The sequence below is a fragment of the Cyrtonyx montezumae genome, unplaced genomic scaffold (assembly GCF_038088225.1).
Source record: "Cyrtonyx montezumae isolate F1298 unplaced genomic scaffold, pur_monq_1.0 scaffold_1, whole genome shotgun sequence".
Taxonomy (NCBI): Eukaryota; Metazoa; Chordata; class Aves; order Galliformes; family Odontophoridae; genus Cyrtonyx; species Cyrtonyx montezumae.
This window is the reverse complement of record NW_027071825.1, coordinates 25,590,653-25,610,662: the sequence shown is the minus strand read 5'-3', so window position 1 is coordinate 25,610,662 and position 20,010 is coordinate 25,590,653. Positions and strand designations below refer to the sequence as shown.

General features: G+C 45.2%; 1 protein-coding gene, 2 long non-coding RNA genes and 7 other non-coding genes across 10 annotated transcripts; 1 reads left to right on the top strand and 9 right to left on the bottom strand.

Annotated features, from left to right (window-relative positions):
• Positions 1-7,717: 7,717 nt before the first annotated feature.
• On the top strand, positions 7,718-10,631 carry HEBP2 (heme binding protein 2). Its single transcript, XM_065746841.1, has 5 exons — positions 7,718-7,798; positions 9,037-9,121; positions 9,468-9,603; positions 9,815-9,980; positions 10,252-10,631. Exons 2-5 carry the CDS (start codon positions 9,047-9,049, stop codon positions 10,424-10,426), a joined length of 552 nt encoding a protein of 183 aa, XP_065602913.1. The 5' UTR covers positions 7,718-7,798; positions 9,037-9,046; the 3' UTR covers positions 10,427-10,631.
• A 745-nt stretch (positions 10,632-11,376) lies between these two features.
• LOC136054045 (uncharacterized) lies at positions 11,377-14,537 on the bottom strand. The gene is made up of 3 exons (XR_010622708.1): positions 13,713-14,537; positions 13,008-13,060; positions 11,377-11,782 (listed from the first exon to the last, which is right to left on the bottom strand). It is a non-coding gene; the product is annotated as an uncharacterized LOC136054045 (long non-coding RNA).
• Positions 11,637-11,711, bottom strand: LOC136055337 (small nucleolar RNA SNORD47). Its single transcript, XR_010622842.1, has one exon. It is a non-coding gene; the product is annotated as a small nucleolar RNA SNORD47 (small nucleolar RNA).
• LOC136055296 (small nucleolar RNA SNORD79) lies at positions 12,555-12,633 on the bottom strand. Its single transcript, XR_010622826.1, has one exon. It is a non-coding gene; the product is annotated as a small nucleolar RNA SNORD79 (small nucleolar RNA).
• Positions 13,476-13,539, bottom strand: LOC136055377 (small nucleolar RNA SNORD78). Its single transcript, XR_010622850.1, has one exon. It is a non-coding gene; the product is annotated as a small nucleolar RNA SNORD78 (small nucleolar RNA).
• A 177-nt stretch (positions 14,538-14,714) lies between the features above and the next one.
• LOC136054039 (uncharacterized) lies at positions 14,715-15,868 on the bottom strand. Its single transcript, XR_010622707.1, has 3 exons — positions 15,545-15,868; positions 15,128-15,160; positions 14,715-14,903 (listed from the first exon to the last, which is right to left on the bottom strand). It is a non-coding gene; the product is annotated as an uncharacterized LOC136054039 (long non-coding RNA).
• On the bottom strand, positions 14,986-15,069 carry LOC136055359 (small nucleolar RNA snR60/Z15/Z230/Z193/J17). Its single transcript, XR_010622846.1, has one exon. It is a non-coding gene; the product is annotated as a small nucleolar RNA snR60/Z15/Z230/Z193/J17 (small nucleolar RNA).
• LOC136055351 (small nucleolar RNA snR60/Z15/Z230/Z193/J17) lies at positions 15,230-15,312 on the bottom strand. Its single transcript, XR_010622844.1, has one exon. It is a non-coding gene; the product is annotated as a small nucleolar RNA snR60/Z15/Z230/Z193/J17 (small nucleolar RNA).
• A 90-nt stretch (positions 15,869-15,958) lies between the features above and the next one.
• Positions 15,959-16,025, bottom strand: LOC136055382 (small nucleolar RNA SNORD75). Its single transcript, XR_010622851.1, has one exon. It is a non-coding gene; the product is annotated as a small nucleolar RNA SNORD75 (small nucleolar RNA).
• Positions 16,026-16,715: 690 nt separating this feature from the next.
• Positions 16,716-16,793, bottom strand: LOC136055344 (small nucleolar RNA SNORD74). Its single transcript, XR_010622843.1, has one exon. It is a non-coding gene; the product is annotated as a small nucleolar RNA SNORD74 (small nucleolar RNA).
• Between the last annotated feature and the right edge of the window lie 3,217 nt (positions 16,794-20,010).

Below are 20,010 nucleotides of genomic sequence, written 5' to 3'. Positions count from 1 at the left end.
TTGGCATCGTTGAATTTTAAAGGCCCAAAATGCAACTGAGGCTTATTTCTAGAAAAGAAGTTCCAGAACTGCAGAAAAGAGTTTTAGAGCAGCTGCATGGAAACTGAGAGGGTTTTGAGAGCTATTTTGTCCCAGTTTAGCACTGCTTAAAGCAGTGTAAGGGAATTTAGATTAGATCAGTGCAGTTTAGAGGGTTTTCAGAGAGGCAGAGTGGTTTTAGAGGAGTTTATAGCTTCTCACCACTGTTTATAGCTGATTTTTGAGCTGTTTAAAGTCCAGACTGGTTTAGTAGCACTTCAGACTGCTTTAGAAACAGTTAAATCATTTTACAAGATTGCCTGGAGCCCTTGAAGGGGTGTAATACAGCTCTCGAGGTGTTCCATAGCTGTCCAAAGGGGTTTAGAGCACCTCAAAGCATCTCCAAGCAGTTACAGAGGTCCTTGGAAGAACTGCAGACACCCAGACGAATTTCAGAGGTTTTCAGATGGATATAGAGGGGGTCTAGGTAAGATCAGAGAAGTCTGAAAGCTGCTTAAAGGAGGTTTAGAAGGATGTTAGGGCAGTTTAGAAGACCCTAGCACTCTTTATGTGGATATTACAGCTTCTCAGAACTGCTTAGAGTGCTTTTGAGGAGCTTTGGAGGAACTTGAGTCATTTTTGAGATCTTTAGAAATGTTTACAGGAAGTTCAAGGCACTTTAAAGGCAATAAATCTTCTGAGATGTTTAGAGCTATTCTGGGGCAGTTTAAAGCTGATTAGAAGAGTGGTTGAGAGACCATTTAAAAATGTATAAATTACAACTGTTTTGAGGCAGTTGCCTTACTCTGGCATCACTAAGCTGTCCTTACAGCTCTTCAGAGCTGATTAAAAGATATTAAAGCAATTTAGAAGAGATATATGGCTTAGAAGTGTCTATAGGGGTTAGAATAGTCTTAGTGTGGTTAAGAGCTGTTTTGAGAAATGTCACAGTGGTCCCAGTCCATTACCTCCCCAGTTCAGAAATGGTTGGGGGTTGGGACTGTCTTCCTGCATCCTTCTAAGCCATGCTCACTATTTCTGACTCCTGTCACTGTCTGGCTCTCTCCCCGAGTCCTTAGTTTGATGTTTCACATCAATTGCTGCTTACCTCAGAAAGAACATAATTAAGGAAACGATGGTAAAGAAAGATAGTAAGGCTTTCAGATATCTGCACTGACAAAGCTCTGTGTAATTACTAGAAGCAAGGAAGAAGAGCTGCGCCTCAACTCAAACTGATGTGCAAGTTATTCAAAAGTGGACAAGTTATTCAAAAAGGACAGCATAGGTTCAGTTCCACAGTAGTACATAATACAGTGGATAATTACTAACCCTCCTCCTCCAGGCATCAGCAAATTATCACCTGCACAAAAGATAATTCACACGGAACAATGCAAGTGTCTAATTAAGCTGAAACTCACGCCTTACTTATGTCCATCCAGTAAAATCCTGCCACCCCAACACACCAGCTGAGCAATCAGCAGTGCCAGAGATGTGCATGTGAGTACAGCATCCTAAGCATGATGCTCCCCCTGAGGGAAAGAAGAAATGAGCTTACCGTGGCCATTTAAAATACTTCCTCTCCTTTATACTCACTCTAAGCGTGTGTTTATTGCCAAGAATACACATTTAGAAAGCATCAAATGGCACTGGAAATTTATATTCAGAATACAAACAAGGGAACTTGTATTCAGGACAGAATCCAGCATTTGCTTTGTAAATTTTGGGTAAGGAAGAAAGGTTTAGGCTGTCTGCAGCTGCAGCACTGCGTGGTGACCGGAAAAGCATCTCCCCGGTTACCACGGAAAGAAGTGGCAAAGTATCAGTGGTGCCAAAACTCAGAGGACAGTAAGGACACCAATGAAAACGACAAAAAACAAAACAAAACAAAAAACAGTTGCTATTTTTCCAAAACAATTAGAGGAATAAAAATATGGTTTTATAGATTTTTTTCTTCCAATGGGAAAATAAATGAACATCAATGTCAAAACTTATCTAAATCACCCCATACGTCAAACGAGTCATAAACATTTAAGAATCAGACTTCTTGTGCAGCTGGGTTACCATGTGCCTACATGGTGAACTCACACAGCTACTGAGAACTTGCTGCATTATTCAGATGGCTGATTTGCTAAGGTATGTCAGCCAAAGGTACTCCAGTTTGCCTCCTAAGGATGTTAGATTGCTGTGCTTTTTGTTGCTGTTGCCACATTAACATTTCCAACATTTTCTACATTGCCTACAATTGAACACCTCTGCCCTCTTCCCCCAGCACACCCCAAAGATCTGGATTTTCCCATTTCTCAGCTTATCACATAGGCAGTTCTGTTAGGGCATAATTAAAATACAGTTTTGCTTCTGTTTGTCTCTGAAGTAAATAAATGCATCCAGATATACTTTTCTTTCAAAGACAATACACTGACCCAAACCTATTTTCAGAACTAACTGCAAGTACCAAAGCCAAAATGATGGCAGAAACTCACTGGTGAAAGTGATGAAATTCTCTTAAATACCTTCTTGGCTACCTACCAAGTATGATAGCTGAGGAGCTGACGTGATGTTATCCTATATGGAACATCTACTTCATTTTCTCTGCTCTGAATCTAAAGGTGCTGAGCTCTCAGATTTAAAGCTTGTGTTTCAAACTGTTAAAGCTGGATATCAGTACCGGTTGGAAAACTGCCCTTCAACCCTTCTAGAACTGAGCATAACCTGGAGGATTTTCCTAATTTAGGATTTTTCCTGATTTTTCTGACACAGATATTCACTTGTGTGTGCCACATAAAAGATGTTTGACGTGCCAAGATGTTAAACCTCTAGATGTCAAGGCATTTAAATATTTAATGGCCCCAGAGACAGTTCACTAAGATATACCAAAGAATATTCAGATGCAAGGCTCTGGAATTACAGAGAACTGTCACTATACAATGGATCCATTAATGTACTGAAGGGATTCTTGGCAACCAAGAGGGTTTGAGGGAATTTTTAATTAAAGTAAACTTCACCTCTGAACACAAACAACAGTGCCATCTGCTGCAGAAAGCAGCACTGGATGGATCATCTTTGGAAAGGAGAGAGACTGGGTTCTTCAAGAAGCCCTATCTGGAAGTGTTACTGCATAACCTAAGCAGGAAAAATGCCCACCAATACCCCACGCTCACTACCAAAATCCCCACCCTTAGAATGTGGGAAAAGTTCTGATACAATCCGTACTCTTGCAAGGAACAAGCCCTCAGTCAGAGAATACTTTCCTACTGCCACATATCACTAACACCAGTGTGTTGCATTTTTCACACTTGGGATTGCCCCATTATCACACCACCTTGAGTAGAGTCAAGAGCACCTAGGCCCCGAGCAGAAGAGCTGCCAGGTGCTGTCACTCCATCCATGAAGCACACAGAATGGAGAAAGCTGAGAATGAGAGGGAAAGGAGGAAAAGAAAGAAGTAGGAGGTCAAAGCAGGCAAAGAAAAATGGCAGACGTGACCTTAAAGACTAGGAAGATGGAGCAAAAGAGAGAAATTGTGGAACCACTCTCATTCTGCCTTTAAGGACAGGGCAATAGACATTTGCTTGCAAGACTGCTGGAAGATGTCGGTAGAGAAATTCGGCTTTCTGAGGGTGATGCTGAATGCCTGCCTCCTCCTGGAGAGCCTAGCAGGTACGAGGCCTCGTGTTGCTGCTGTGGTTGTTAATAACTTCATTCACCTCTTTTCTGGAGAACATTATTCATGGTATGGATGACTGATAACTTCAAACACTGCACTTTCAGACATGGTTGACTTTCCTCTGGATAAGAAGCCATCAGTATGTAGCTGTTCTCCTTAGAGCTGCTTTTGCTCTAAGTGATGTTCTTAGACCACTGGTATCTGGCTATTTCATCTTCAGAGTTGTGTTTGCAAAGGAGAATATTCTCTGTTACATTAGGCTATAGCTGTTATCATGACAGTCTTACACAATCATTAAATACAATTCTATAAAAAGTCAAAAATACCACTACAACATCTCGAAGATAAATGATTCCCTTTGATTCATGTTCATTTTTCTCTGTGGAAACTATCAAAAGCAGAAAGAGGAAAAATTGGTAGGGCCGACTGAATTCACTCCATATTCTTCCAGCACTCAAGGGGGACTGAAGATTTTCTGTGCATTTCAGTAACTCCTAATGCTGGCTGAAGGAGGTTCCTGATGTAATTGCTTGTGGTTCAGATGATAGCTAGATCCCTGAACATTTAAAAATAGCTCCTCTTTTGGAAAGCAGCCAAGTGAATAAAGCAGTGTATTAAGCTGAGACAGCTTCCAATTTCTCTTTGGGCTCTATTGACAGATGAGAAGGAGCTTTAGGGAGATTCTTTATGGAAGCTGAGAGGATTAATTTAGGATTAATCCTTCAAACTATGAATGATTCAGAAATGTTGACCTTCAGCAAGAAAACTCTAAGTCAGGAATGCTCTGGAGTGGTGCTGGATGTAGGATGCTTTTTATTTGGACAAGATCAGTCAGTTCCATGCAAGCCCTGATGATGTGAACTTCTAGCAAGGAGTCACTCAGTTGGAAAGACTTTAGATAGTGCTCCCATTGGACAGCTGCTGTCTCATTCTCGAAGGCTATCTTGATGTAGTGAAGAAACAATACTGATCATCAAGTTAGAACGAGAATTGCTTTAGCAATTGAGTCATCTATTTGAGGTAGAAGGGAGATGTGATAGTTTCATGTATCCCTTGTAACAAGCAGACAGCACATGGACAAAATCCATGCAGGCATTTCCAGAAAGCCAGTGATGACTGGCTGAAGGCTAACCAAATTGGGACCAATTGGTGTACTGACATAAAATGTTACAGCACAAGGTCCAAACATCACCTCATTAGAGAGAGCTTCCATTTACAAGGGATAATGGGATAATACAGAGTCTTCTCAGAATGGTACTTCAGTACATTCAGCTGCTCCTTCAGAAGGTGCTTTTGTTACTCCCATCCCCTTACTGGAAACAAGAAGAAAACAGAACTCACTAGAAGGTTTTCTCTTTCTTTAGAGCAAGGAGACAAGAGGTTTCTTTAGGCAGATGAGTTATTTAGGCAAGGATCATCTAATCACATAGAAAGACTCAGACCATTATTTTTAGTAACTGTGAACAACACATGCCTAACTTCTCTTCTTTTGAAGTAGGAGCTTCTGCAGCAACTGAGAAATGTTTGTGGAAACAAATGCACTTCTACCTGAAGATTCCCAGTTCTTTTAAATCAGAATCATCATCCGGTGGGAGGGCAGCTCATGCTGGGAGAGGCTTAGTCAGGAAAGCAAGACTGCTTGGAGCATGTGAGCAGCATGTTTCCTCTCTGTTCCTTACACCCCTTTTTCATATCACTACACAGACTTCTCAGCTAGAAGAACATGACTCAAAGTTATCATTAACTATATGGTAACAAAGCATTTCTCATGAGCTTGTCTAATGCTGACACAATTACAGTGACAGAGGAAAAGATGCATCAATTTGTGCAAGCAATGCGTGCTCAACCCTAGGAATAAAACTGACTTAAAAACACCTGCATACATCTGGCAGCAGGGATTGTCATTATGACAAGAAAGAACCTAAGCATTTTTGCTTTATGGCATGCTGTTTAACAGCTTGTCTAGGCTTGTTAATGACAAGTGCAGCGAAGTCTACATAGAGGAAAAACGGACAGCAGTGGTACCACGGACCTGTCCTTGCATTTATCCAGTAGAAGCTGGTAGCTTGAAATATCATACTTACAAGTACATGACACTGTTACACACAGAAGTACCTCCTGAAAATACGAAGTTGCAGCAGAAACAGCAAACTTTCATGGTGCCAGCGAGCTTTTACTCACATTTCTACTTCCTGAGCTTACAGTACAGAAAAATATTGCTTTCTTTGCTATTTGGTAGCTTTGGTTAGAGAATGCCAGCCAAGTCCCATCCATGTATATGTATGAGATATTGAATACTGCCTGTTAAATTAATATATTTTAGACTTTTGTGCTAGCAACAAGTCTTTTACCTATGTTAGAAGTATACTGTACAAGGAGACATCGATGTCCATGTAAGCTTCTATTATGATATGGCTTGTTTTTCCCAGTGTAGTAGATAAGACAGACAGATCAATGGCACAGGGATGCAGCTGAACATCCCTGCCTGTATGTTCTGCAAACTACTGTGACCACAAGGTGCAAAACAGCTCTTCTATGCTATTTTTGTGTAACAGACGATGGCTACAGATCAGCATACTCCGATTTTACCATGGAGATAAAACTGTGCCAGCTCTCATCCTGCACTATCACTTAGTAGGAGTGCATGTACGGTTAGGTACTGAATGCATGTCCTCATGGCTGCCCTGCTGCCCTTCACAACTGCTGGCATGTCCTCACAATGCACGTATGAAAAACAAGAGGGGGTTGAAAAACAACCTCTTGGGGGAACACTGATGATTGTTCTCAAACCGCAGGCTACTCCACCGGGAACAGTTAGCTCCTTGTTGGGGACAGAAACATCAGCTGGGCACATACATACTGACTGAGGGTTTGTTTTCTGCTTCAGAAACAAAACGAGAATTCAGTGCCCTTGTGTTTATCTACGTTTTAGTTGCCCTCCTTTTCGAGGCAATACTCCTCCGTACATATGAGCAGGGTTAAATGTTGAGATGGATTGAAGTGGCGTGGTGGGGTGCAGTCCTTTCCATGGCCTTCTCTACTCTAGAGAAAGTTAACCACTAGCACACCCTTGACAGGGACTTTAGGGTCACAGGTTTAGGGTTATGTAATGCCTAACCTTACACAAGCAAGTGCAGCCCCAGTGCAAACCCCAGGAATTAACAGCTTCTGCTTCTCCAAAATACCTTGGTGGTGATTTTCCTATGTGATCCAAGCAGAAAACAGGTGAAAGGTTACTCCATAGGAAGTGTCAGACCTGCAGAGAACCGTTTTCAGGCCGTAGCATGTGCTAAGAGGCTCAACTAGTAAACTCTTCAATACACTACCCCATTTCCATGGCATTACATATAGGCTCGGAATCTGCACGAAGTGTGGGAAACATGGGAGGTGTTCTCAAAATCGAAATGGTGAAGTTGAATTTGCCCTATTCTGCTGCCACCTAAATACGTCTAGAGCTGCAGCTGGTTAAACAGAGTCCAGCTTCACTCTGTGTCCTATAAACACAATAGGATTTCACAATCGCTTTGTATAACCCCTTTGTGCACATATCCAAGAGCTAAGAGGGCTGACCAGCCTCCAATGCTGTTCAAAACAGCCAGCCATCAGAGAACACTGTGCCTTTCATAACACGTCAGCAGAAATCTCGTGAGGATGGTCTCAGCTGTTTACAGCCTGATGTGCACCCATCATTTCACTCCAGGGTTAAAAAGGAAAAGCTCTCATTCTCTGACATCACCTTGTGACCTGAGTTGGAGGGGTGTGACACTATTTTTTGTACAGTTCTTTCTCCTGGGAGTGTGAAACCTACTGCTGACCCAGCCCTAGGTAGGCACAGCACCACGGAAGCAGTCAACTTACACAAAGGGTGCGAAACTGCTTATGGGGCCAGATCACACATCGCACCCAACGCTGCCTGGTGGGCAGGAGGTGGAGCTTTCAGCGTTTGCGTGGGAGCTCTCCAATGAGACCCAGAGGTCTGGTTTTCCTCACGGCATCCCCCTGCAGCAGGGCTGAGGCATGGGTGGAGCCTGATCCAACTAAAATAAACAGCGACGACGTGTAGCATCTCGTGGGTGTGTGCAGCCTCCAAAGCTAGGACAGCCTGTTCACCTAAATGTAAGTACATCCACTTTCTCCACTTTTTCAGGGCAATTAACAGCGTCATGGAGTGGCATTTCTGGCTCTGTTGCATCAGTGTAACCTGTGGTGATGCCTGCTGTGCTTTCTGTCCCTTCGGCCCCTGTGTTAACAGCAATAGGAAAAGCCTTCGTGGGTTAGAAACATATTAGTAGAAAGTCCAGAGCTAAGCTTTACTGTACATCTAATGAGTTCAACTCCATATACTTGGAAGACTTGTTTCGCCCTGTTTTCCTCCCTCTTCCCCCGAAAGAACTGTTGTATGTATGTAATTGAAAATTCTTTCCTGCACGTGGTCATGATATTGGTCATGAAGTTACAAAAGTTCTGTGAGCAGCAGCTCTGAGAGTGGCAATGACATTATCAAACTAGCTGGCACAGAAATTGCAATGGAGGAACATTTACTGCTCTGCTGGGGTACCCAGGGAGCACACGGAAAGAACTGCTGCCTATCAAAGCGTGGCAAAGAGAAATAAAATGCTAACCAAGTTTATCAGCTTGGTTTTGGAGATGGTGATGGATAAAACAAATCCATGTATTAGGTTTCAGTATAGACAGCTCACATTTGCTTCTAATAAAGCAATTGCATTCCTGCTTCCTTGTTATTTTGATGATTTGTAAATACTACTGACAAAAAACGTACAGGACTGGAACAGTCCCTTCTGGTCCAACTGCTGACCTTGCAGTTATGCTGCATATTAAGGGGACAGTGCCTGTAACTTCTAGCATCACTATCGTGTTACATCATTCTGATACTCACTACTGCACTACAACAACTACAGCAGCAGCTGAAAGCACTTTTCAGCACGTGCATTCATGTATGCTTTAAAGATTGTAAATGATATCACCACCAGCAGCCTGGAATGTTTTTATAAGGGTGCTTTTCACCCTTATATTAAAAAAAAAAAACATTTCAACATCAACCTAAAGCTGGTTTCATGGCCCTGGTTCTCTGTTCCTGGATCCTTCACGGCTAAAAAGATTTCAGGCCTTCATATACTAAGTGTATGCATTGGAAGCAAGGCCTTTTGGAATTCAGGCTCAATTGCCTTTTTGAAGTGCATTTCCAGTCACTTCTCAACACAGCAGGTGTTACTGACAGGTTGGAGATGAGAAGGAAAACCTCTCAAAGCTCAGCAGAAAAGCCTTACTGTTTTCTCACACTCCATTTGTACTGCATTGACTGGAAAGGCCAATGAACTGTGTCTGCCTTTCAGATCCAGCGAGATGATCAAATCCTTCAAGCAAACGTTTCTGTCCCTGGATCTGCAGTCCCCTAGGTGGAGCTCAATAGAGACCATGGTAATTGCTAAAGGTCAAGGGAGGAGATACTCTACAGCCAGGGTACTGCAGAGCTAAGGTGGATTTGGGATTCTCTGATGAGCATTAAGGAAGCATTACTATGAATGCTGTTCATGCCTAACTGTAAAGTGCTTACTTGTAGATCCAAAACAACTTGTTCTGAGAGAACAGCATAGTTCTGCAGTGAAGTCAGCTTGATGCTAAGGGTTTGCCTGTGCCTGCAGCTATGAGGCTGCCTGAGGCTGCCAATCACAACACTCCAGTGCTGATTTGGGAAGAACAGCTATCCATTAATGTCATCTTTAGTATTCATCTCATGATTACTGTAGCTTTTGCTGCCTCTCAGGCAAAGGATTCTGAACTGCGCCAGTATGAGACAGCCAAGTGGGTCAGCACTGTCATTAAGGGAGAGACCCAGAAGGAAGCGATGCGCCAAGGCTTCTGGAAGCTCTTCCACTACATCCAAGGGAAGAATGAGAAAGGTAGGAAGCACTGGTTTGAACTGCAAGAAACACTAACTGGGGAGGAAGCAGAGTAGTTCAAGGTAGCGCATGACTTGAGACACAAACAGGTCTAACACCCACCCTCATATCTTCATCTCTAAGTCCCATAGGGCCCTGTGTAACAGGATGAACAGCTTGGGAAATTTAAGCTTTGCACGCAGCTTACTAAACATCTTTCATCTTCCTGTAGAAATCAAGATTGATATGACCGTGCCAGTGACGTGCCTGGTAAAGTCTGGCTGTGCAGACTTCAAGATCTCCTTCTTTGTGCCATTTGAACATCAGGACTCCCCACCACAGCCCACCGACTCAGATGTGTTTGTTGAGGAGAGGAAGGCAGCAGCCATCTTTGTCAGGTAAGCAACACGGGTGCAGCTGATGAATTAAGAGCCCATACTATTCTTAATTGCACCATCTCTTTAAGCTGTCCAATGAACATACCCTGCTACTTGGAGCCTGGAGTTCAGATGTAGCACACTGACAGCTAGCTGTCCAATAACAAGCTGCATGAGAATTGCTCAAATACTGATGCTTCCCAACGCCTGCACTTCTGTAAAAAAAAAAAGTCAGATTTTGGCCTGAACTACTAACAAAATGGAAAACAGCTTTTCTTTCTACTTCCACCAGGTCCTTCAGTGGATTTGCCTCACCAGATAAATATGCTGAAGAAGCCGAAGTCTTGGCTAAACTCCTAAGAAACAGAGGCCAACCATTTCATGAAGACTTCTTTTACACAGCAGGCTACGACAGTCCCTTCAAGCTCTTCAACAGGCACAATGAAGTGTGGTATTTCAGGAAGTAATCAGGAGGCAGAGAATACTAGGAAGCCTACTAATCAGTCTGAATGGAAACACCTTATTAATGGCTTTTGCTTTACTGCAAAAGATATTTGCATGTGAAGACAGGAACACATCTAATTCATTTTATCTAGGATGAATCTACACTGGCTAAAAACTCAAGTAGCTCACAGCAGCTAGAGCGGGAGGGAGATGAAACTCAATATTGTTCCTCCTTATGAAAAACTCTGGGGACACATCTGAAAATATTCCTGTAGGAGAGTAGATGCCTAGTTTTACTTGTTAAAAGTGCTGCACCAACAGCTCAAGTGTTATGGAGAGCAACTTCTTCATAGATCTTTTCCTTTGACTTCACAAAAAGATGGGGGAAAACCACCAGTTTCTCAGAAATAGCAATAAGGACTTCTGGTAACAGATTTGCCTTAAGAGGCCCTAGTGCCATGTAAGCATCTCTACTTTTAAAATAGGATTATCAAAGTCTCCCATCTCTTCTAGTACTCTCCTTCCTCGTGGAGGCTGGATGCTGTCACTCTCCATACTAATGCCATCAATGAGCTCAGACTGAATCCAATGGCAAAGAGTTAACAGAAACCAAGCCATAAGGTGATTCAGTGAGAAATCTACTGCTCTCCTAAACTTCACCCAAGCCTACCTAGGTACTGCTCAGGTCTGCCTTGACACTTGTATTAGTTACATCCCACAGCAGACAACACTTGCAGGGCTAGCATTTCATTAAACTAGTCTGCTCCCTGCCCGAGAATTTGCAGCTTTTATCAAATACTCCAGAGCTATTCCATAGAAAGCAATCAAATCAGAAAGCAGTTCACAACAGCAGGTGGAGTTTACAAGATTTTATTTGCTTCTTACAGCGACTGAAGCCAATGTTACCGAAGTTTTTTTAATGCTGTTTCTGCAAGTGCAACCCATTATCCTGGGGTCTTCCACCTATTAAGGAATAAGAACTTTTACAAGGCAAGAAACCAGTACAAGAAGCTTCCTGGAACAACTCAGACCTTAGGTTTTCATCTCCATTCAGTGAGAGAGTTCAAGCTAAGGTTTTAATCATCACTTGTTCCAGCAACTAAGTTTTATTAATAGTCACACTCACCTTTCTGGTTCCTCAAACAGTTCCAAAGTTGCACCTTCACCTAAAGCAGGAAAACACATTTAGCATGCACTGGCACAACCGCCAAGAGCTCCTCTCAGCAGTTATGTAACCTCAGAAAGAATGGAACGGAAGTGGTAATATCACAGACATTCATCTGGCAGAATCAAGTTTCATCAGTGGCTACCAATGCTCCCAGAAGAGAGAATTCATCTGTGCAATCTTACCCAGAGGGGTGGCAGACAGCAGTCCTCTCCTGAGAAAGAGAGAAATCATTTCAGAGTTAAGATATCACTATATGTGGGTTTATAAGTAGCAACTCCTATTTAAACTAATTTTAACCTGCAAGAAGGCTGCACTTCAGCTGTCAGCTGCCAACTACAATTTCTAACACAATGTTAAAGAAGCTTATAAATCCTAAATAAACTGGAAATACAGTCTGCCTAACATCAGAGGAATCAGAAAAAGCGTAGCTGGCTATACTTGTCCCCACAGAAGTCATTTTGTTGGAATGAGTTGGTATCTAAAATACCCCATGAAACTTACCACTGGAACAAAGTGCTACAGCAAACTACTTACACTTGACCCTAAATTTGTGTACCTCTAACATTAGCAAGATTACTACTCTTAATAGTTTTCACCAGCTGCAGGGTATCTTTCCTCCATTTCAAGTGTGCAGCAGTGGTAGTGTCAGTTCAGTGTTATGACAGGAGTTGTATGCTTGCTGTTGTGCATCCTGCTCTATTAAACTGTCAACATTGCATTGGCTTAAGTAGTTCCCACTGACCCAACTTTTACTATTACTGTGTGAAGACACTAAGCAATAAAAAAAATGTTTTGAGCCACTGTGGCCCAGCCTCTTCCTCATACAAACAGAAGACATGAAGTTTACCCAGAGACTACAGTTTAAGTTTAAACTTAACTCCAAGTTGGTGTTATTTCTCACACACTTTCCCTTCAACTCTGTAACAACGCATTTTTGTATGAACACTTCTCTTGGCAGTGTTTCAAGTTAGTCTGAATGCATGTACTGTTTCAGATCAAGAGTGCTCCTCAGTTTCTTTCAGAGAGATTCCCATTGCTTTGAACTAATCATCATGAACAGTACATGCTCAGAGAAGCTTAACGTTGTTACTGCTGTTTCTCCTTAGGGGAAGGGCTCAATATTTCAGACTCTGCCTCAACCATATCCTCATTCACATCATCTAAAAACACACCTTGCCATTGAGACAAGTAATTTAACTGGATTATTCAGTGATAATCCCTGCAAAAACCCACTGCATAATTTAACCAGCCAACAGTTAAACAGTAACTAATCATACTGTTTTCCATCAGGAGCAGTCATCAAGGCAGGCCCTGCACTGCTGGGTTTGGGCATTCTATCTAACCAATGAGATCTCTCTAGCAGTACACAGCAGTTATATATTTCATTTGGTTTACACATTTCAGTAAAAATCTTATGGCAATTGAGAAGAGCTTACCAAGCACATAAGTATCTGTCACAAACTCTCGGGCAGTTCTTCCATTCTCAAATCTAAAATAAACACAAGAAAGTAGGTTTTCAGTACAAAACTAGTGTTGTATTACAACCACAGGACTTCCAAAAACCCCATTTTCCTTCTGTTGAAATTGTCACTGTCTTTGGTGGTGCCACACACGGACTGAAGCTGCTGGTGCTTACAAACACAATCAGTAGGTTAACATCTGCCATTCATGTGATGGCAGACAGAAGCACTCATGTTCCACCAACTCCACCCCAGAGGCAAAGCTACCTCCAAAGCATTCTCCTCCAATTCAAAAGCAGATAGCACTTTCTCTACAGTCACTCGAGATCAACTTCCATAAAAGCCTCCAAGAACTGTTGTTCCCCTTTATATCCATTGCCACACAGAATTCAAGTTACTGAAAATCTATTACCACCACCCTTACAGCTGCTGTCAGATACAGGGTTTTTCAGTGAAGAGCAGTCTACATTAGCAGTTTCAGGTCAGACATTTGACAACATCATTACAACCCTGTAAGACATGCCAAGCCTGCCTGCAGAAGTATCAGTCTTCACGGAGTATTCAAGTAATTGGAGCCTTAAATGTGAGATTCAATTCCCAGTACCTTGGTAAGTGAAGCCTGCTGGCTGCCATCAACTGCACACAGTAATGACCAGTAATACAAAGTCATTAACTACTCACTTTTGCCTTTAACACAACCAACTGCACCACTTCCCAACTCCAAAACTGCACTAGAAAAAAAAAAGCAGTCAGAAATTCACAAAGAACAAACACAGAAGAATGAAATTTAATCAGATGCCTGCAGTCAGATAGAGCTAATTGCAGACCTCCATGATTGAAGTCAGGGTATTCACGTCTCATCACACAGGCAGCTTACACACCCAGTCACTGGACAGCTACCTGCTCTAGGCTATGCTCTGGGAACAGGATGGACTCAGATGTGCCACTAACGATTTCACAAGCACATGTGCAGTTCAGCAAAGCCAGTTCATGCAGGATGGGGTCTTATCCAGCAGTTCTCCTCTTACACATCCTCATGGTTTGGCTGAAATGCAAGTAGCAGCTAACACTGCCCTCTTCCCCCTCTGTCAGCTTAGTATTTCATTTCACAGGCACACTCTAGGCTTTTTATGGTACTACTCAAAGTTTAAAACAAGTACTTACATCTTGATGAGAAACGCCTCCAAAGCCTGCAAAGGAAAAGTTGCTATTAGATGTGATCCATCAAAAATCTTTCGCTCAAGAACAACCACCTCAGTCAAATACTGTATCAGTGTTTAGTCAAGTTTTATCCTCACTGGGATCAGAGACCTGATTCAACATCATCTACAGCAGACTGCAACACACTCATCTTCTACAAGGGAGCCCAAATCTATCTCCCAGATCTCCTCAGCATTTTTGGGATGCTGCTCCTCAACTGCTGGAATTGCAAAAAGCAGCAAAAACTTCTCAATGTAGCGACCTCAACAACACGCAAAGCCAGACTAAATCAGAAAAAAGCATCTCATGCTAAATTCGTACTGCTGCATTTCCTGGTCAAGGCATTTAGTCTCAGCAGGAACATCACAGAAATCCTCAACACTTCCCCAAGTTACTTACTAGGAAGCATACAGGACCATAAGGCATACTAAGTACTTGTATCTTTGCTTCAAATCCTCCAGAAACAAGATAGTTTTGCAAATACTTCCATCCCCAAATGCAAGCTCAAATGCAGCACTGTAATTAACCTAGTCCACAAGCACAGCACAGTCAAACATAGCAGCCTTCTAAAACATGTTCCGTTACCTCCAGTTACAAAGGCAGCATCTTCACCAGCATCAGTAAATTAACTTCACTGGACACAAGCATTCTTCCATCTCTACGCAGGGCAGACTGCAAAGGAACAGCACAGTGAATACAGTGTTCCACCCAAGCTTCCCACATGAGCTGTCTGCCAGTCACCCCAAGGCACAGGAGGCTGCATCAGATAGGAGCGAAAGACAAACAGAGTGATCATCACAAGTCATCTGCTGAACTATGTTGTCATCACACACAGCCTTTTCACAGGTCAGGGGCAGAAAACTAGTCTGTGCAGCTGCAGTTAAGGCAATATTTACCTTGCACACTCATCCAGTGGCTTTTTTCAGCACCTGCAACAAAAGAACAACATCAGATTCCCTCAGCTTTCATCAAGTCTAGATCCCCCCGAATCTAGGAGCTAGATACATCAGATAGGAGCGAAAGACAGAACATTGTTCATCATGAGGTAATCTGCTGAACTATGTTATCATCACTGTATCTGCTCTGCTGTAATAGTATCAAGCAGCCATCTAGCAACGACTTCAGAAAGCTCAAATTCTCAAAATAAAGCAAAATAAACATGAAAAAAATCTTTGTAGAGTCTTTGTAATACTAACAAGTACCCATTTCTGTGTAATTAATCCATCCCATTTTATGCATTCCACACTTTGCACTGCAGACATTCAGCAGCTACACAGAAGAAACCCAGACATAGATTTCACAAAGTTTCTTACCAGGGGATGATCCTTCTGTAAGCATATTATTCAAATCCTGGAAGAGAAAAAGCTTATAAAAGTAAATTCAAGGTCAAAATATTTTATCAAGGTGAATTCTAAGTTGCTGTGCCTCAGATAGAAATTATGGTGGTATGAGCTCTCATCATTTTCTTGGTCAAGAGTAGCAAACTATACAGTCATCATTGTGGCACCAGAGGATTAACTCAACTCAGAGAATGCAGTCTGCCTACTGAGATCATTAAAATAAAGAATGAGATCTGAACAGTAAGCCCCTAAATGTTTAATTTTTCAGTAAGTTTTACCTTGTGAAGCAGCATCAAGTCTTCAGCAGCATCTTCTCCTAAAAGAGATGGGACATCAGATGTCTGCAGAGCTAGGGAGCACTGAGCAGTGACAGCAGGCATGAAAAAAAGCCTCAGTACGAAGTTTTCAGAAATCACTTCTGTCCACTACTCCAATACTGAAGACATCACAGGCTCTCCAAATTAATCACAAATTCAGGACCTTCCTACAAATATGCATCAAGCACTTTTCTCTAATCTGCTGGTGTGAGTGGTGAAGTAATGATCAGTAATGAACTCATACATATCTAGTGTACTCTTGGTCTGGTTAGGAACTGAATTAGTTTTCCAGAACCAGGAGCCTCAAATCCACTTCTCAGCAAAGGAACACGTGGCTTTTCCCAGTAGCAGAATGAAAACTGCCTGAAAAGACAACAGAATCACTTTACACCGATCCTGCAGTTTCCTGAGACATTAAGCAACTGGTCAGGATGACTCTTAAGTGCACCTACAAAGTACATTTTATTTTTCAATTGAAACTCTGCATTCCAAAAACAGCACTCACCTCTTTCAAAGCCACAGAACAGAGAGGAGCACAACTGAGCCATCTTACACTGCAAACAAAAGAGCACGTGTTAGCTTTTCCACTTAGACTGAGAATATAGTCACGTTCCCGTTGAAAAAGAAACAGAAGACAAAGCAACGCCCTGAGCTTGCCCTTACTCAAAAGGGCACCAACTCGGAGACGAACCCACACAAATAGCTGCTAGCCCTAGGACTTTTTTAGCAGGAACGAGACAGAATCACTGAACTGCTCCAACTGCAGTCCGGCAGATATTAAACACACTGCGCTCCAGCCACGCGGAACGCCTCCCCATCCCAATCCATGTGCAGCTCAGATATGTTGGCACTCATCAGCCTCTCAGATGTCCCTACCAACATAATTTTCATCACGCGCGGGCACATGGAAAGCTAAGGAAGCTCTGATACTCCCCCAGCAACACAGGAGGTCCGAGGCGTCGCGGAGCCCTGCCGGCAAACCCATTACAAGCACCTCCTCACTCCCAGCTTCCCACAGCGAGGCTTTCTCCTCACCCAACTAACACCACTCGCGCACTGCAGGATGCCGCCACACCACCGCACTCTGCACAGCCCCCCACGCCAAGTTATCTGCTGGAAGCCCTGAAGGAGAGCAGCAACACGCACAGCGCTGGTGCTGCCGCCTCGCCCGGGCGCTTCGCTCCGCCCGGAGCTGCTATTCCCGCAGGGCCCGCTCCCACCCGGCCCCGCAGTCCCTCAGAGCGGGCGCGCCGGGTCCGGCCCCGCGGCCGCAATCCGCCTCCATCCTCCTCCTCCAGCGCCCATCGCGAACCAACAACGACCCGCGGTGCCTCCACACCGCCCTCCGACCGCTCCGGAGCGGGGCTGGGCGGAATGCCCCCGCTCGCCGCCCTTTGTGGCCACGCACAACCGCGAGACCGTACCTCGCTCAGCGCAGGAAGCGGAAAGGCAGGCCGCGAGCCCGCGCACCCTTTATATAACCCCAGTGGCTCACGTGACCGCCCCCTCCTTCTGCTCTGGGCGAGGCAGAGAGGGCGGGAATTTTCTTCCGGGGTGTGTGTGTGTGGGGGGGGTTCGCTTCCGGGCCGGCGCTCGGGGCCGCGCCCACCCCCGGGAGGTCGGTGGCGGCGGGGCGGGGCGGGGCGGGGCGGGGGGAGCGGGGCCGCCCGTGACAGCGCGGCCGCGCCGTGCCCCCGGCAGCCCCGGCGGGGCCTCCGCTGCACCGCCCGCTTCTCCCCCGCCGCGTCGGTAAGGAGCCGGGGGAGGCGGGAGGGGGGGACAGCGGCAGCGCCCGAGGGATGGGCACGGGGCCGCGTCAGGGGGAGGTGGGGAGAGGAGGGGTAGCGTGGAGGGCTACGAATGAACCGTCATTGCCTCATTCCTGGAGAAGAGGCCTTGAGTTGGCGATTTTGTGAGGAGGAGGAGGGGGGGAAGCGAGCTTTGTGCAGCTCGCCCGTGGCTGAGGGATGGGCGACGTGAGGCAGCGTCCCGGGAAGCAGGGGTCACTGTCCCTGCAGAGCTGTGGGGATGTGGCACTGAGGGACAGCGCTGGGGGTGGACTTGGTGATCCCAGAGCTCTTTCCTCAGCCCTCACGGCGGGTTTGTGAAGGATTTTATTGCTGTCCCGTCTGGATTTGAATCCGTCGGGTCTGCCGGTGACAGCACACCTCCTCGGGCCCGAGGCGCAGCTCTTCTCAGCTCTACTCCATTACCGCCCACGTTTCCTGACGCGGGAGATGTTGGTCTCCCGAGTTTGACCGTTTCCTGGCAGCGGGCCCATCCAGCGCCCAGGTCCGACTGCTTCTGCACAACAGATACCCCCCGTGTGACCCCCCTGATGCTGCTGGGGGGGTCCTGCTGCACCCCGCTGTGGCAGTCACCCCGTGGGGGTGCAAGAGGTGCTCTGAGATAAGCCCAAATCATAGCTGCTGACGCTTTGAATTGTATTAAAAATAGACAAGCGTCTTCAGCACGCTCCCTGCAAAGAGCAGCACTCAGCAGGAGATCCCACTTATCCTCCAGGTGAGGAGCGTGCTGTGCAGTGCCAGGAAACGCAGAGGCTGCTGGTGCTGCCGGCCCTGTAAGCTCGTTATCCCCCACCTCCGTGCTCAGCATCCGTCCTCTGACATGAGCCGAGCAGGGAGATTACGCCTCCCCACCATCTAAATTCAGGCTGTCCCCAAAACGTGTCACAAATCGCTGCTCCCTCGGTACGGAGCTGCCGTTGGAGGCAGAGATGTGTCCGTGCCCTCGGAGCAAGCGCACAAGTCTGCAGCTCCCCAGGGAGCAGCTGACTCCTGACCCCGGCCGCACACAGCCCCCGTCAGCGGTCAGCAGCTGACTTTTCCTTTTGTTTTTTCTTTCTGAGAACTCTCAGGGTCCCCTGTGTGTGCCAGGCCTGCCCGCAGCCCTGCAGGCCTGACCGGGCCCAGGTGTCCCAGCCCTGTGCTCCCTGTGCAATGTGTGCCGTCCACGCTCCTGCCAGAGTCTGTTTGCCTTGTTAAGAGAGTGCTTTGGGTTTCATTGCTTTAGAAACCGGTGGCTGGGAAGATTATGTGATTACAGGCCCCTGGTCCTGTAAACATTTGCACATACTTGACGTGATTTCAGCTGTGTGTTTCTAATGGTGTAAGTGAAACGGCTGACATGAGTAAGGCCCTGTGCATTTCAATGCCTGCAGGGCTGGGGCCGGAGATACCGGCCACGTATGAGAGGAAATGACTTGACTTGGATTATCTGCACTTCCATTTTCCTATTTTAATGACCGTCCATGCAGTGCGAGCACAGAACAGGCGGTGGGGAAAGATCAGTTTGATAAGACTCAGTATTTCCTTGGCTCTGCGGGTTGGGGTGGGACGTCGTGTATTAGCTAATACTGCAGCTGTATTCTCCAGCACAACGCGACAGCAAAACCTGACATTCTTGATTCCGGCAGGGAAAAGCCCTATTCCTCTATGCTACATTCTTTCTTCCTTTTTCCTTCTAAAGGCAAAGGGGGCAAAAAGTTTTCGGACGTTACAACCTCAGAAGAAAAAAGGAAAACAGAAAGACGCCAGCCCCGCTTCCTCCCTGGTGCACGTTACTGTTGATGTTACAGGTAAGAGCAGCTCTGCTATTTCACCACGCTTCGTGTGTTTGAAGTTCTGCTCTTAACGCCGTGTTGACCTGTGTGATATTTACTTCCTCATTTCGTGTGGGTTCTGGTGCTTTCCTCCGAAGCTAGCGAAGGGGAGAAGCAGCCTTCAGATGTGGCATTGTTAAGCTGCACCTTGGGAAGCTTTATGCAGCTCTGATCTCATCCGCCCTGTAGATATCCGTCCTGCCGTGTAGCAATCCCTTTGCACAACCCCAGAAGATTGACAGGCTGTTCTGCAGCTTCAGGTTTAGTAACATATTTTGCCAAGTTTGCACAAAGTCTGTTTTGGCATACGAACATGCACTATCCTGCATGAAAGAAAAAAAACCCCAACTGCTGAAGCTCCAGAGCCCCGTCCTTCAAAGGCACGTCTGCTTCAGCTGAAGCATGTGTTAGTGCCTTTGATTGGGAGATATCTCAGAGTAGGAACTATCAGCCTCGATATTCCTGGGCTGCCTGAAATTGTTTTGATATCTGCAGCACCC

Bases quoted from the DNA above. Each gene is read 5' to 3' on its own strand.
- HEBP2 (XM_065746841.1), top strand. From the start codon at position 9,047: ATGATCAAATCCTTCAAGCAAACGTTTCTGTCCCTGGATCTGCAGTCC. The intron at 9,122-9,467 runs GTAATTGCTAAA...GCTGCCTCTCAG, and splicing joins GGAGCTCAATAGAGACCATG to GCAAAGGATTCTGAACTGCG. The intron at 9,604-9,814 runs GTAGGAAGCACT...ATCTTCCTGTAG, and splicing joins CCAAGGGAAGAATGAGAAAG to AAATCAAGATTGATATGACC.